This window comes from Nicrophorus vespilloides, unplaced genomic scaffold (assembly GCF_001412225.1).
Source record: "Nicrophorus vespilloides isolate i.1.1-1 unplaced genomic scaffold, Nicve_v1.0, whole genome shotgun sequence".
Taxonomy (NCBI): domain Eukaryota; kingdom Metazoa; phylum Arthropoda; class Insecta; order Coleoptera; family Silphidae; genus Nicrophorus; species Nicrophorus vespilloides.
Window position 1 is genome coordinate 101,800 of NW_017097773.1, and position 16,187 is coordinate 117,986.

At 35.9% G+C, this 16,187-nt stretch overlaps 4 protein-coding genes across 7 annotated transcripts in view; 3 read left to right on the forward strand and 1 right to left on the reverse strand.

Annotated features, from left to right (window-relative positions):
* Positions 1-2,121, forward strand: part of LOC108560949 (solute carrier organic anion transporter family member 5A1-like) — a 101,565-nt gene extending 99,444 nt beyond the window's left edge. For all 4 annotated transcript variants that reach the window (XM_017918682.1, XM_017918683.1, XM_017918680.1 and 1 more), the window contains 6 exons: positions 39-470; positions 524-802; positions 853-1,213; positions 1,271-1,600; positions 1,665-1,768; positions 1,832-2,121. In XM_017918682.1, coding sequence (XP_017774171.1) covers positions 39-470; positions 524-802; positions 853-1,213; positions 1,271-1,600; positions 1,665-1,768; positions 1,832-2,079 — 1,754 coding nt within the window. In that variant the 3' untranslated portion in view covers positions 2,080-2,121. The remainder of the gene's footprint in view (positions 1-38; positions 471-523; positions 803-852; positions 1,214-1,270; positions 1,601-1,664; positions 1,769-1,831) is intronic.
* LOC108560950 (solute carrier organic anion transporter family member 2A1-like) lies at positions 2,110-11,137 on the reverse strand. The gene is made up of 8 exons (XM_017918684.1): positions 10,572-11,137; positions 4,846-5,034; positions 4,591-4,794; positions 4,436-4,531; positions 4,221-4,379; positions 3,686-4,170; positions 2,530-2,791; positions 2,110-2,459 (listed from the first exon to the last, which is right to left on the reverse strand). The coding sequence occupies exons 1-8, from the start codon at positions 10,870-10,872 to the stop codon at positions 2,146-2,148; spliced, it is 2,010 nt and encodes a 669-aa protein (XP_017774173.1). The 5' UTR covers positions 10,873-11,137; the 3' UTR covers positions 2,110-2,145.
* A 79-nt stretch (positions 11,138-11,216) lies between these two features.
* On the forward strand, positions 11,217-13,957 carry LOC108560952 (solute carrier organic anion transporter family member 4C1). The gene is made up of 9 exons (XM_017918688.1): positions 11,217-11,485; positions 11,554-11,994; positions 12,049-12,345; positions 12,404-12,565; positions 12,616-12,811; positions 12,865-13,000; positions 13,057-13,217; positions 13,272-13,477; positions 13,531-13,957. Exons 1-9 carry the CDS (start codon positions 11,305-11,307, stop codon positions 13,641-13,643), a joined length of 1,893 nt encoding a protein of 630 aa, XP_017774177.1. The 5' UTR covers positions 11,217-11,304; the 3' UTR covers positions 13,644-13,957.
* A 132-nt stretch (positions 13,958-14,089) lies between these two features.
* LOC108560954 (general transcriptional corepressor trfA-like) lies at positions 14,090-15,671 on the forward strand. Its single transcript, XM_017918693.1, has 2 exons — positions 14,090-14,167; positions 14,227-15,671. The coding sequence occupies exons 1-2, from the start codon at positions 14,143-14,145 to the stop codon at positions 15,474-15,476; spliced, it is 1,275 nt and encodes a 424-aa protein (XP_017774182.1). The 5' UTR covers positions 14,090-14,142; the 3' UTR covers positions 15,477-15,671.
* Positions 15,672-16,187: the final 516 nt, after the last annotated feature.

A 16,187-nucleotide genomic window follows, 5' to 3' on the forward strand; every position in this document is an offset into this window, starting at 1 on the left:
ATAATATTTAGCAAATTTACAGATTATACAACTTTCAGGAATCATCACCATCGGCAACGACCTAAGTCAGCTAATGGTGTCTATGGTGTTGAGTTATTATACAGGTGGTAAGCATAAGCCGCGATGGATGGCTTTGGGGTTGTATACCGTCGTCATTTACTGCTTACTAACGGCGCTTCCGCATTGGCTTTATGGTCCCGGCGAGGACGCTTTATCCTTAACGGAGGAGTTCGGAGCTGTTCAAAACGACAACGCCACCATCGAACTACAAGAGTTGGTATCCAGAAAAGCGTTGTGCCAGGCCAATCAAACAGCTACGGAATGCGAAACGGAGACCGGAGGTTACGCACCTGCCATTATTTTCTTTCTGGCACAGTTTATTTCAGGTATAGGCGCACCTCTGTTCTACACTCTCGGTGTCTCCTACATGGATGACAACATCAAGAAATCTAAGACACCGGCACTAATCAGTAAGTTCCAGACGCTTTCATTGAATATCATTTATCTTCTATTCTCATTGAAGGCGTTTCCATATTCCTTCGCATGTTGGGTCCGGCGATGGGCTACACTCTGGCCTCATTCTGTCTCAATTTGTACATCTCCCCAAGTTTAACCCCAACTATAACAAATAGAGATCCAAGATGGTTGGGCGCTTGGTGGTTGGGCTGGATCATTTTAGCAGGGTGCTTGTTTGTCTTCGCTTCGCTACTAGCGCTGTTCCCAAAGACGTTACCGAGGGCTGCAGCGAGGAGGCTGCAGCAGAGCGAACCATTCCACGGCGATCAAAAACCTTCATTTAAAGGTAATATCCTAAATCATCACTTAACCAACACTTAATCGAAGCGGTTACAGATATGATAAAAACATTCAGACGCGTCGTCTCCAATCCAGTGCTGATGTTCAACAACGTTGCTGCTATTTTCTATTTCCTCGGGTACATGCCTTACTGGATATTCCTGCCCAAATATATAGAGACACAATATAGGCAATCATCATCTGCTTCAAGTCTGATCACAGGAACTGCAGGTCTTGTCTTTTCCGCGATCGGCGTCTTGCTATCAGGACTAACTATTTCCAAATTTAAACCAAAAGCTAGATACCTAGCCGGTTGGAACGTGGTTGTTGGGGCAATTTCTGTGCTCGGTATAATATCATACGTATACTTAGGTTGCGTCGAAAATGATAACAGGGTACCAGTGACCGCAAATGGAGAGTAAGCTAATACAATGAATACGTTTGAGTGATAAATGTAATGACTTTCACTTTACAGCCTGAACCCATTACTGGATTGCAACGCAAACTGCAATTGCGATTACGTCAAGTACAATCCTGTCTGTGCACGCGACGGTACAACTGGATTTATCTCGGCCTGCCATGCAGGATGCAAACAGCAAATCACTATAAATGGTACAAAAGTGTATCAGGACTGTTCATGCATTTCGCATAACCCTTTAGACAGCTCAAATATTGGTGGAGAAGCTATTCAAGGCAATTGCTTCGTTGATTGTATGCAAAAGTTCTACATCTTCCTGATTGTGGTCTGCATATTGAAGTTTAGCGGCGCCACCGGCCGCGCATCCAACTTCCTGGTTACAGTCAGGTAAGCGATTTAGTTTACATTGGGGGAATGACAAAGACAAGTGATTCATTCATATTTTTAATAGGTGTGTCGACGAAAAGGATAAGCCAGTTGCTATGGGTTTTGGCTTAATGATGATGAGCCTGTTTGCATTCGTCCCCTCACCGATCCTTTTCGGCATCATAATAGGTGATTTCCATTTAAGAGCATCTCAGTTCGAGTATTAGATGTTTTTTGTTGTTGTCGTTACAGATAAAACGTGCTTGCTATGGGGAAAAACTTGCAAGGGGAACGGTAATTGTTGGCTGTACAACGGAAAGTCACTGCGATACACGATGAACTACACTGCAGCGTTTTTCGTTACGATAGGCACTTTCTTTGATCTCGTCGTCTGGTATCTCGTAAGAGACCTGAAGATTTTTGACGATGACGTCAAAGAGGTTGAGAACGCGAAACCTGAGACGGTCGTGGAAACGGAACTTGAGAATCTCACAAAATGATCATCGAAATAAACTTAAAAAATACATATATTAATACTTTGATTTTGATTTTCTTATACAATCGCCTCAAAACTCCGTCTCCCTGAGACCTCGGTCTATATCGCTCTCCGAGTAAAGAGTGCCTCCACTAGAATTCATGCCGCGTCGCATCATCGGATCTCCTTCACCTTCGTTCTGCTCGTCGATGCGATCCAATGGTATAGGTTTCATCTCCTTTTCCGGCACCTCGTAAAGAGAAAGATCCTTGACGAAGAATACTAGAGTTAAAGCAACGGCCGCCGCAAGGATCATCAGCGTTAAGGTCACTGAACTCAGCACCGTCGGGAAGGAATCCCGGTAGAAATGGCACTCGTCATTATCGCTAGTCAGGCACAAAGAATCTAAAACATTGTTTGAATTCAATCTACCCTCATCCCTCATCCCTCAACCTCAGCAAGCTTTATTAATTACCTTTAACCAAGTTGTAAAATATTTTAAATGGCACATAAGGCAGCAGCTTAATGAAAGTGTAATGGAGCCCCAAGGCCAGGGCCTTATCTGTTTCAGGAATTGCCCTCAGAGTAATTAGCAAATGGGTTATGATACCGCTGCTCAATAAACCGTCGGTTAGGACGGCGCTCGATTGAGCGAATATCTTTATGTAAGCGCACTTTTCCGCATTGCAGGAACCCTCACTAATTGGTAAATTCGAGCACGAACATCCTGTGAATGTCTGAAATGAATAAAATAAAAATACAATCTGTAAAAGTACGTACTTAAAGTAATTTGAAAATATAAAACAAATAATAAAGTAAAAGTCACAGTTGTGAGAAAAAAAAAACATTTTTTCATAATTTAATGTTAAAATGTAGATATTCTATGAAACACCTATATATTTCATAAATTTTTAGTTCTCTGCATCTAATTCATAGAATATTTATATTATATGATTTAAACAAGTTATTATATGAAACTAAGTCATTGTACAATATAAATTATAAAATTATTAGATACAGGACGAAGGATGAAACTTGATGCAAAAAAAATATAATGAATTATAAGACGCAATCCAATTTTTAGTCTATTTTTTTATTATTATAAATTTACTATAATTGTCATGTAAACAATATTGATGCTATTCATATAATGTTCAAAATTACATCGTTCTCGAAAGCAGATTCTACTTGTAATAGCAATAGGCTATTATGTAAACAGACTGAACGCGGATAACAAGCTCACGTCACGTTTGTACAATAAATATTGATAGACCCTCTAACACGGTCTCTATACTAGACCACCAAGAGATAATAATGTAAATGCTTATGTGACCACACTGTAAATATATAAATCCATAAATGATTGTTTTTTAAACATTGAAATTGAACATTTCTATGTTTGAATAGAACCTCTACTTTTCCCATCATTGATTTAGATTATAGGTTGTCATTAGCAGATTTAAAGTATGCTTCAATACTTTTTCAAGCTATTAAAATCATGAAATATATTGAAAGTAACATTTTAGTAAATGAAAAATTATAATATAAGATGAGAAGAAAGTAAACAAAACAAATGAGAACATAATAAGAAATTTTGATTTGATGAAATATTTCTTGATGTGTATACAAACTTTATCTGGACATCCGGCCCAGCAGGGCGAAAAGTAGGTCTTATTTCCGGCGCAGACGGGAGAAAACACCCTGGTATTGCAGTTGCATCCATTGTTGCAATAAGTCTGAAGACGATTGTAATCGTTGAATACGTCCTCTTCGCAATTCAAGAATCCGTAGCTACCAAAAGACATTGCAATCAAAATGTAGATGGCCACATTCCACGTGGCTAAATACGTGGCTCCAGGTTTGAATTTACTGATGATGAAACCAGACATCATTACAACTGAACTAGTAATCGGTTGCATGATGAGACCTGGATTCATTCCTGTTGCTAAAGTACTCCTATAATCTCTCGTCGAAGAGGTATCAACGAAACGAGTTCGGAAAAATTCATTACTCAACAGTGAAAAATTTGTAATAGCTATACTCATAAGAGTTGCAGCGATAGCGTTGAGAATCACAATTCTATTGATGAAAACCCTCCTGAATGTCGCCAGAAAACCTAAAAATCAAAACCATCATATAAAATATTTCAAACAATCCAAACTCAACCTGTGTCTATTTGAGGAATATTATTAGACCCTTCACTATTATTGGTTTGATCGAGAATTGTAGATGCCGCCTTTTTAATAATATTGCAGGGCAATTTTCGTGGAAACAAAGTGATGAAAAATCCCACGATAAACATCAAAATCACAACGTTTAACCAAGCTGCAAGTAATAAAAAGTGTAATAAAAAAAATTGAAAATATAATTTTATTACTTACCAAAAGATACAAACAATTTTTGATTAAAAACAATTGGGACCCAAGTCAAATATGAACCAATCGGTTTTCCGATTTCGTACGCTAATAAAAGAATACCTTAACAAAAAAAAAATATAATAATAGTTGAGTTGATGTAATATTGCTATGGTTATTACAAATGATGATGGGACTCTTATTTAGATCTCCTATATGATCGTCGATATATGTAATGCCATGGGTTAGGAATGATACCGTCGTGAAGGACTGAAGCATCTGGTAAATGCAGATCAGCACTAAAGCTATGTACATGCTTCCATCCTGATCAATGGCCAATTGATTTTGGTGGCTATTCTTCACACAGAATCCGCTCTCCAGGGCAACTGGAATACAAAGTTCAGTAAAGTCGTGTATACTAAATTCGTCGTATCTACCTTGCGTAACGTTCGGATTTTCCGCGGTTCCGGGGTGGTACAGCTCGGGGATGATTAACGTCGCCGCAGAGATGGCATGGAATATAGACAGCGCACCCAACCAGGATGCTCTGTGAATTCGGTTGCCCCAATAACTAATCAATAACGAAAAAGCGCCACCGAAAACGTCACACGAATAAATGAGCCAATCTGCAAAAAAAAAACTTCATTACACAAAAAATATTTCTTTTTTTATTAATTATCTAATTAATTTTATTTATTAACAGCTTTAAGCAAATACAATTTATTGAATAGTAAATATAATAAAAAAAAATAATAGGTAGAATGAAGCATTGTTATTGTGAAAGTATTAAGATTAAAAATTATTATTTAATAAATATTATAATAAATATACTAAATAATATGTATAAAAATTGATATTTAATCAATAATCTGTACAAGTATCGTTTTTGTTGTTGTATTGAATCGATTGTGTAAAACTGTGCATTTTCAGTTTCACTGAACGAATTAGAGAAATGCGGAATGTAAAGTTAGAATATAAAATTCAAACGTTTGCGGTTTACGATAAAGTGACGAGGCTTTCGCCATTCAGGATAGTGTAATCTCTCATGTATCGGGTATATTCAATAGAGGATTAGCTTATTGAATATCGCCACTTGCTTTCTGCTAGCGATTTTTCTCTGCAAATCCGAAACTAAATGCTTCAGCAAAGCTTTTACAGCCGTAAGCCGACACACAGTGCAGTTTCTTTTCAAATGTACCTACCATATATATTACATATGAAACGTATTATATAATATCTTAAAAAGTCGAAATTTAAAAATACCAAAAAGGATTTACGTACAAATATCATACATAAAATGCAGTACGTTAAGCGAATGTTAATGTAAACGTTAATTCACGAACGTGCACTTTAAACATATTTCAATTTTATTTCAATCATATAAATTGAGTTTTAGAAGAAGAAAAAAAAATACAGAAAATAACTTTTATCAGTGTACGTTCGTACGAATATTTGTACGTTATTACGGACTATAAATAATCATATTATCAAATGTACGTATTTACGTTAAGTGATATTTATTTTGACATTAATCCGGAAAGCGGTAAACAGAATCTGGTAAATGCATGCCACTAGTGTATTCAACAGCGCTGTTTAAGGGCATAAAGATAATGCCTGGATAAAGGTAACCTGTTGCGCCCTTAGTGGCAACCGTCGGTGTCGTGCGTGGTGGTCATTGTGCGGTTAACTTAAGAAATTTACACCCCTTCACGTAATGAAAAGTTTAGTTAACAATGGATCAATTCTAAATGACAAAAGCATTTTCAGGGGAAACATCAATTGACTGAAGTAGGTAATAGAAATCGTAATTACTAAAGTAAAGAATTAAAGACTATATATTTAAGCGCTGAAAAGTCCTTGGTAGTTAAACATAATTCCTCTAATTTTGCAACGTACAATGTTACTTATTTTTCTATTATTTTAAGAATTTCATTAAATAAATATATTATTTCATTTTCTAATAAACATAGACAACAAATCAATATATTTTGGTTTACACGCATTAACGTACTCGAAGTTCATACGAACGTACGATTTATTTACTTTGTTAGGAAGATAAATAAGAAACTGCACGCAGTGATGAGCGTGTTGACCAACAGAACTAATAGATTGTTTAATAACGAAAAGATTCGCAATTATTCATTTAAAAAGCCGTACGTTTCCGACCCCTGTGCTAGATGCTATAAATTCGATAATATAACGTATGTAAAATGTTAAATTTTCTTGTGATTCAGAAAATTTGTCTGTTCTGGAAAAAAGGCACAATTTGTAATATTAACATACATAACGACTACGGATTTATATCTTTACCATTTTCCGCATAAACGTATTCAACCTTCATACGAACGTACTGAAGTGTGTACAATAAATCAATTCGAGATAAAAATTAATAGAATGCTATACATCTAAGCCTATTATGATATAAAAATAAACATAATTTCATCAAAAACGGAAAGAATTTAAAAAAATAAAATTATAATGGTAAATTACAACTGGAAACGATAGTGACATCACATGTATTATGTAATCAATATACATTATTATAATCGGATTCTAACTAATTAATTTACGCGATAGTAGTAAATCGTAAACCTTGACATATACAAAATCTAACGGATAATAATATTATTGTTTTGATATGGATTGCGCAATATGATTCTGTGAGTGTTTTGTAACATGTAACTAGGAACAATTTTATCATTACAGTTTTTTTAATTAAGTTTTGAGATACATGGATATTATGGATACTTCAATTGGAAAATTTGTCAAATTAAACAACTTCAGACTTCTATATGAGTTTGAAGTATCGAATTCAAGGGTTGACCGTACTTTACTTTTTGCGGTAAATCTATAAATAAACTTGGTACATACACATCTATATGAGTAAAAACGTATGTTAACTGCATTTTATCAATAAATATTATGATTACATAGTTGTACGAAACTGATTACATTTGATATTTGCAATTGCATTTTGGGGAAACTTATCATAAGATAAGCATTATATAAACTTACACATTGTCAATTGTTATATTTGTCGACATTTTCGTGTGTTGTTGGAATGCGCATATTGAGATGCTTATCAGTAATAATAAAAACACTACTTTTATTATCAAATTTAATATAATAGTGATTATTGTGATAATTTCAAATAGTGACAAATTATTAATATATGACCAACTTATACGTCTGTGTGAATGAAGAGACACGTTTCTATCAAAAAATTGAAATGCTTGCATTATGTCCGTTAATTAAAGTTGACAATCCATTATATATACAATTATACTATAAATTAAGAGACAGATTTTTATCAATACATTTCCTTAACGTATGCATATTATATTTTTTAATTGAGGTTGATGATTGATTGTATATACAATTAGAATTTAATATGTCCGTGCGAATGAAGAGACATATTTGTATAAAAAAAATGCAGTAGATGCAATTACATAGAAACTCACCATCCGGTTAACGTACATTCTCTTAACGTAAGTCTATGTATAATTAATTGAGGTTGACACTTCATAAAATTAAAATTTAATAATTTATTTTACAAGAATGATTTTTTTAATTGTTGATAATTGTGAGAATGCTGACGAGTACATTTTATTATCTTTCCTTGATAATATCAATTAGTATAGATTTTTTTAATGGTATCATGGAATGCCCAAAATTTATCACATTTCAATAAAAAAATAATATTTTGTATTACGTAATTTACTTATATTTATTTACAAATTGGTGACAACTTACTTAACCACGCAATGAATAAACGTAATACACAAACCTAAATGAAAATGTATACAAATGTATATAATATTAAATAAGTTTCTAATTATTTTGGAACATTAATTGAAGGTTATCATATCCATATGTGTGTCTCAAATCTACAAATATAGGTGACATTAATATCAGTGATTACATTTTTATTTCAAGTACTCAATTGCCTATTGTTTGGAGCCAAAAAATAATACGTTTTTATTGAGAAAACATTTATTTTCGCTTAAATAAAAGCACTTTATAGTTAAGCAACTCAGATTTCACTTAACGCAAACATTGGATTTCAATTATTTCACGAACAAATAATTTTCCTTTTCAACACAATTAAAATCTAATCAAATCTATTAAAGATAAACACCAGAATTAGTTGCATTGATTAATTTTCCCGGGAAAAAAAATCCCGAAAAAAACACATAAATGATATATTAAAATAACTAGAAGATACATGCATCAGCAAATTGAATGGGCCAGTTACGTAAACATCCATAAACATTCTACAATAATTTGTGCAAAAAAAGTGTAGTAATTAAATCGGCATCTAAATTGAAAAAGTCGCCTGTCACATAATCTCCGAACTGCAGTTCTTTATGCTATTTGAAAGTATTAAGCTTCCCTTTGTTGTGCCGTCCCCGAGCAGCTTGGACCATTAAAAAAAACAATCGTAATTAACGTTTTTCTACCTTCCTTTTAAATAAATTGCTACAATCTACTGACTGCTTTTTACAAGCATCTGTGTCTACATATGATTCCTACAAAAAAAATCCTCTTATACAATGCAATCATCAGCTTTTCTTTATTTTTTTTAAAATTAGTTAATTGATTTATACCGTAGCCTTATATACATACAATCTGTCAATATTATCCTGTAGAACTGTAGAAAAAAAAAACAAAAATCGTAGAAATAAAAATGAACAATTTTTAATATAAGTAAAAAAAGCATTTGCTAATGAAGGAAATAACTGATTTACACTATACTAAGCAACCTTTTTGGAGCAAAGAGCCAATTTCAATACAGTTAGAGCCGCATGCGGCTCAGTACCAAGAGACGCAGGTACAGAAAGGAAAAAGTATTCACTTAATTATTTGATTGAATATGTACTACAAGAATTATCTAACACATTTTCAGTCAGTACTTTGAATTACAACAGCCAGTATTTTTATTTGTTCGTGTTATGCAATTTTTTTATTTACATTGTTGTAAGAATATTCGTATACGCCAATATACGTTTATACACGTGTACAAAGCCAGTGTTTATATATAACTACAGCGTTAAGCCGTAGTCCTGGAAACCTTGCGTAAACTAATAATATTGTATATAGCAGAGGAAGCCAGTATGCATATAATAGTTATAAGAGATCAGTAGTCCGATGTGATAATCATACTAGAATTATGGATGAACTAGCCTGTGAAATGCACTTTACTGAATCACTGTTAATAACAAAAAATAATTGTTGCGTAATCATACACTATACAAATACAATTAACAATTAGAAAAAACACATTGTATAACATTTTATAATTTTCTAAATTTTTTCTAGTATTTGTTAAGGAATTTTTAAATCATTAGTAAATGTGTAAATGTAATAATCAATATTGTATGTACAAATGGATATTATTACCTGCGTCATTAATATTTAATAGTATTAATTACTTTTAATTAAATATATGAGGTAAATGCAAACGTCATATTTATATAATTATAAATTTGATTTGAAATGATAATGATGAAATATTCATAGTTACTATTACTATTTCTGGTATAGTACAATTATTATTTTATAGATATGGACAGATTTAGTACGTTACAATAGAAAACATTTAGTAAAGATAAGCTAAATGTCTGAAATTTGAACATATATGTAACATTTTAATCAAAGTGTAATTCGCGTTCAAAGTTGAAAAAAATGAAAAATTAGAGCTCGAAATAAATGTATTCACATTTCAGTAACCTATAATAGATTTACTGGATTATTTTTTATGTAAAAAATTAATTTAAACTATTTAAAAGTCGAACACCAGAAACTGAATTGAAATGTAAACAATTATATTATACTAATAAAAAAATGTATAGAATAACTAAAGTTAATTGTAAGATTTGTCAATTGTGTTAAAAATGAATGAAATTAATTATTATTATTGTTTTGAAGAAACAATAAATATGATTAGCAATGACACATGTGTTGTTCTTAAACTCAATTCTTTAAAGATTGTAAAGGCTAATCGAGGTAACTTAATACGGTAAGAGAATGTGGACGGAACATCGAATGAGATCATCAAACAATTACACTATCTTGCAATTATAAAATCAGTTCTCTCGTAAGTAGCGACAGATTTAATCAGTGGCGAAATTTGGTCGATAAGATTCGAATGAAAAAGGATCACCTGTAACTTCGTTGTTGAAATTGTACTGCCTGGACCAGACGCTGGCGGTGCCTTTGAAGTAGGCGAATGCGATGGCCTGCAGGAGTCCCAGCATCGCCGAGAGGAAGATGAACACCCCGACATTGGCAAACTTCTTCAACCCCATCTTCTCGCCGATGCACGGCAGCACCTTGAGTCCGCAGTCGAAGTCATCCTCGAGTCCTGTGTTTATGTTGGCCGGCGCCGAGAAAGCGCGATTCGCGTTCGAATCAGAACGCATCAGACGCGTAGGATGGATCATGGTTTTGTGTGAAAAATCCATCCATACTCGCGGTATTTCTAAATGCGCTATCTTATCTGGCGCTCCGATTAAGAGCGCGAAAAACGCGCGTAAATTGAAATACTTTCCATCCTTCTTTCATAATTTTTAATAATTTATCTTTGTAATTTTATTTATTTTTTTTTGCTCTTTCTCAATTTGTTTATTTACACTATCAGGTGCTTGAGGGAAAAACAATCTTCTTGAGATTCGACTCGAATTTGCTTTGCGATAGGATATCGATGAATTATGTGAATGCGAGTCGAGTCTGGCGTAGTGCATCAACGGGGCAACAATAAAATAGCTTCCTTAACTACCTAAATTGACTAATCTCTCTGTATGTGTGTTAGATGATTATTACTTAGCTCTGCGTGGACTACAACTGGAGCAACGTAGCTAGTGAATAGACACGGATCTTAGAAGCCGAACCCGAAAATGGACCAGAGCTGCGGCATCAGTTTGTTCCGACCGAAGTGGCTAAGGAAATTCGCCACGGTGAAGAGCTTCATGGCCGTCTACGGTCTATTGGGGACCATCCAGGCGATGGCATTTGTCTACCTAGTCGTCACCCTCACCACCATGGAAAAGCGGTTCAAGATACCCAGCAAAACGACAGGTAACATGCTTAAATTAAAACAAGAAAAAATATTAAAACAGAAGTCTTATATATGAAAAAAAAAAAAGGTATTATACTGACTGGAAACGAGATTAGCCAAATACTGTTATCTCTGATACTATCGTATCACGGAGCGCATCGGAACCGTCCTCGATGGATTGCCTGGGGGGTGGCCTTTTCCGCTCTATCTTGTTTCATAGTGGCATTACCCCACCTGATCTACGGTCCAGGAGCTGACGCCCTATCGCTCACAGCACAATCGAAAAACGATAACTTCAAACAAACCACCTTAAACACCTCAAGAAGCTTCGAGGATCAAATCTGCCGTTCCGAAGAAAAAAGTGTCGACTGCAACGTGCAAGATCGCAGCGGTGATTTCTCAATCATCCCTCTAGTTCTCGTCTTTTTCTCTCAATTCATATTAGGTATCGGGAATACACTATACTTTTCTCTCGGCCAGACCTACCTGGACGACAATACCAGCAAGACGGAAACGCCAATACTCCTTGGTAAAAAAACCAATTTATTTCGCAGAACGGGATTGATTTTTTTTCGTGTTGCAGGATGGACTTTAGCGTTAAGAACCTTGGGACCAGCAGTGGGTTTTGTGCTAGCCTATATATGTCTAAACGTCTATATCGATCCAACCAAAGTGCCACTAATTGACAAAAAAGATCCACGATGGTTGGGCGCTTGGTGGCTTGGTTGGATTCTCCTGGGTTCTATTATGTTTGTATTTTCGTTCCTCGTTGCGATGTTTCCACAATACTTACCTGCCGCCGAAACCAAACACTTGTATCCGGAGGAGCAGAACGGATTTCTGGCCGAAGCGACGACACCGGAGATACCGAAGCTTAAGGGTTGCATTATTAATTGAAGTATTATTTTTTTCCCCTTTCTAACATCTAATCCTTGCAGATTTTCCGGTCGCGCTCAAGCGGCTACTGAAGAATAAATTGTTGATGTACAACAACTTATCCGCCGTGTTTTACATCCTCGGCGCCAGCGGCTACATCACCTACATCAGCAAGTACCTCGAAGTGCAGTTTCAGGAATCTGCTACTTACACAGTTATCACTGGTAAATAGAATTTAAGTTATTTTATACATAGGTCCCAACGAATTTTCTAGGTCCCAGTATGCTAGTTGGAATGGTGGCGGGTTTCTTGATTTCCGGCTATCTGATCACCAAGTACAGGCCTGGCCCAGTCTACTTGCTCGGTTGGAACGTCGTCGTGGGCATTGTCTTTATAATCGGCCAATTGATCTTCATTCAATTGGATTGCCCCATAACGGAAGTTCATTCGTTCTCGAATAATCCGAAGATGTACGTTTGTTAACAACAATGGAAGCATAGAAGTTTAATCATCTTAATTCTAGTTTCGAGCTGAATGCAGTTTGCAACGCAAATTGCTCCTGCAACAACATCAAATATTCACCAGTCTGCGACTCGGTAGGACAAACCACGTACTTCTCACCTTGCCACGCCGGCTGTGGAAACGTTTCTGAGAACAAAGTATTTTTCCAATACCAAAGCTGTATTAAGGATATACAATTAAAATTATTATTCAGCTGTTCACAGGTTGTGCTTGCGCGGGGCCTGATAAACTCCTTAAGGACGGTCCTTGCCTGACCGATTGTTACTACTACTTTCTGATGTTCGTCTTGATCTCTTTTGTGATCAACTTCATGGGTAGCTCAGGTCGCATAGGAAATCTTCTTGTAAATTACAGGTATTGAATTTAAAGTTAACTTAATTTCCGCAACTCGATAATATTGTTATTTAGGAGCGTCCACATAAAGGACAAATCTTTCGCTCAAGGACTCGCGCTGTGGATGATCAGTCTTTTCGCTCTAATACCAGGTCCCATCATTTATGGCATCATTATCGACTCCAGCTGTACTATCTGGAACGACTATTGTGGGAAGCGCGGCAATTGCTACACGTACGACCGCAGGAAGATGCGAGTTTACTTGAATTCAACTGCAATAAGTATAGTTCTTAATCATGTTGGAAAGTAATGTTATTAATTGTATAATCAACAGTATTAACTGCGCTTGGCGTTGCCACCGATGCGGTGGTCTGGTACTTGGGTCGTAACCTGGATTTATACGACAACAAACAGATCACAACGAAGCGGAAACAAGAAAACAACTAGATCATACTTTCTTTGAGATTATTTGATGTTTAAGTAAATAGGATTAGATGTATGAACTAAGATAATTACCATGATCAAACATTCCCTAGACATTTTATATACAATAAAAATAACTGATACGTTTAAAATGTCTAGGTAAAACAGTATCCACATAATTAAAAACATGTTGTCTATAAAGTACGCATCATAGACTGGTACATAGATACCAAAATAGCTATAATTATAGTAGTTGTAAGTAGAGGACACTAGTAGTCCTTGGTAAAAATCGATCCGCTTAGTGGCCTAAGCGGATGTAACTCTTCACCAATAGATGTCGCGCGCTTCGGCGTATTCTTTTTTAAATGAAAAAAAGTTACAGATTACCAAACATTGCATGTTTTAAATTATTATTATTTTCTCTAGGACGATAATTATTATAAGGGTACTTGCAAAAGACCCGTATTATAAAAGCACTTTCCTCTTTTCCAATTTACCATTAGTCCGTAAACCATCGAGTGCAATGGATCCTCTCAATACCACCGATAGTAAGTACACCTAATACGTCTAATACTTTGAAAAGAATTTTAAAGCCAAAGTATTCTAGCCCGAATTTCGCGCACCTTCCAGACGACGAGTCCGCTTCTGAACTTGATCTTGGCCGCTAGCATCCTCAGCAAGTTGGCCCAGGGCAAATCTCAAGCACCATGGTTTCCCTACAGACCGATTATTGGATATTATCCTCAACCTCTTCTCTACCCCATTGATCCGCTGGTTTTCAGACCCGCTCAAAGTACACCTCTAAACCAACAGCAAATAATTCATATACACGATACACCTGGTTACAACCCTGATGGCGAGACGTACGAGGATAACACCAATAAGTATACACAAAACATAAACAATTTCCCGCCAGCTCAGGAAGAAGAAGAAGAAGAAGAGTTTATCGAAGGGTCGGAAAACATAAAACTAAACGATTCTTTACTAGTGGATTTGATCATGAATCAGAATATTAGCGAAAATCATTTCCTAACCACGACCACCGAAGATCCTCAAGAGGAGCAGTACCAGGATGAGTTAGAGACCGCCGGAACTAATGTAAATAGGAGAAGACAAAGACCGAGCGAATATAGTGAATACATCGATGAGTATCAGGAAGCCCCAAAACCGAAACGTCGCACCACCCCAGCGAGGCGCAGACAACCTTCCAGGGTGAACTCCAGAATTGGCCAATACAGAACTACAACGCCAGAACCTGAGTATTATGAAGATTATGATTACAGTACAGTTAAACTAATTAGAAAGAATCCGTTATTGCGCGTGCCTTCTAAGAGACGCACAACAACTACAAGTTACGAAGAGGAAGATTATCTGGTGCAACTTCCCAATCGCATGAAGACTACTAGAATCAATAGAATTAACAGAAGAACGACTAAACCAGCGTATTACGATGATGATGCCGATGAGTATGACCAAGATTATGCAATGTTAGATAGGCCACAAGATCGTACGTTTAGACAGAGCGCAACTACAACCACAACCGCAATGACTACTACTACAACTACTGATTCCAGCACGACAACAATGCAACCAAATACTACAACGACAGCATCTCCGAACAATACCAATAACGCGTATGGTCCTCCAGCTAATAACCATCCAGGTTATGGTCCATCAAACGGTAATGAAAATATTAGCATTACCTACGGACCGCCTGCAGCGTCGCAGTTTTGGGATTCCTGGTACAATCAATACAGTAAGTCATCGGTGATTAGAAGGATTCAAGAGTTGCTGACACCTAGCAACTACTACAGTCCGCAGCAAGAGACCGACGACTATTACAATGGCGTCTTTTAGTTTCGTAATACTACGAGTGGTAGAGGAGTATCGTATTTATTTGTGAGTTTGTTATTTTTATGGGAATACAATAAATGTTTTATTTTTCAACCGAAATTCCGAAGCTGCATTAAAGGAAAGTAACGTTCCATGTCACAATGGCGTTTCAGATTGCCACGCAGATAATGTATAATATATAAATATGAATGAAGGACAATTTATATTAACTAATCTAGCATCTAACCTACTATCCACATCCCTGATCGTCAGCGTCGGTGCGCTTCGCACATGCAAATATCCAATAAAAAATGGAAGAAACGAAGTGCCGCCGTCGTATTTTTCAGCCTTTAATTAAAAATCGATGATTGCATAATTTATGGACGGGAGAGGGCTTCGCATAAATAAATTAAAAATCACCCACCCATTCCGTGTAATTTACGTAAGTGGTGGTCACTTAAAGGCGCCGCTTCCTGCGGCCGGAACGGGCGCACACGTGTGAAAGAAGGGTTGTTGCTTGACACCCCCGACAAAATCGTCACGAGACACACCGTCACATCTCGCTAAATTATTCACACATCAGTCCTAATATTTACCTCCGATTTTCCATTATTTACCGCCCCAGCAGCAACGAAAAAATTAATAATAAATTACCATCAACCAACGCATGAGCAAAAAAAATATATAAGTTTGAAATTGATTTCCGATACAAATACCGCTTGTAAACATGGGTGA

Bases quoted from the DNA above. Each gene is read 5' to 3' on its own strand.
- LOC108560950 (XM_017918684.1), bottom strand. From the start codon at position 10,872: ATGGATTTTTCACACAAAACCATGATCCATCCTACGCGTCTGATGCGT. The intron at 4,795-4,845 runs GTAGATACGACG...TTTGTATTCCAG, and splicing joins AAATCCGAACGTTACGCAAG to TTGCCCTGGAGAGCGGATTC. The intron at 2,460-2,529 runs GTAATTAATAAA...ACAATGTTTTAG, and splicing joins ATTTTACAACTTGGTTAAAG to ATTCTTTGTGCCTGACTAGC.
- LOC108560954 (XM_017918693.1), top strand. From the start codon at position 14,143: ATGGATCCTCTCAATACCACCGATA. The intron at 14,168-14,226 runs GTAAGTACACCT...AAAGTATTCTAG, and splicing joins TCCTCTCAATACCACCGATA to CCCGAATTTCGCGCACCTTC.
- LOC108560952 (XM_017918688.1), top strand. From the start codon at position 11,305: ATGGACCAGAGCTGCGGCATCAGTTTGTTCCGACCGAAGTGGCTAAGG. The intron at 11,486-11,553 runs GTAACATGCTTA...AAAAAAAAAAAG, and splicing joins GATACCCAGCAAAACGACAG to GTATTATACTGACTGGAAAC. The intron at 11,995-12,048 runs GTAAAAAAACCA...TTCGTGTTGCAG, and splicing joins GGAAACGCCAATACTCCTTG to GATGGACTTTAGCGTTAAGA.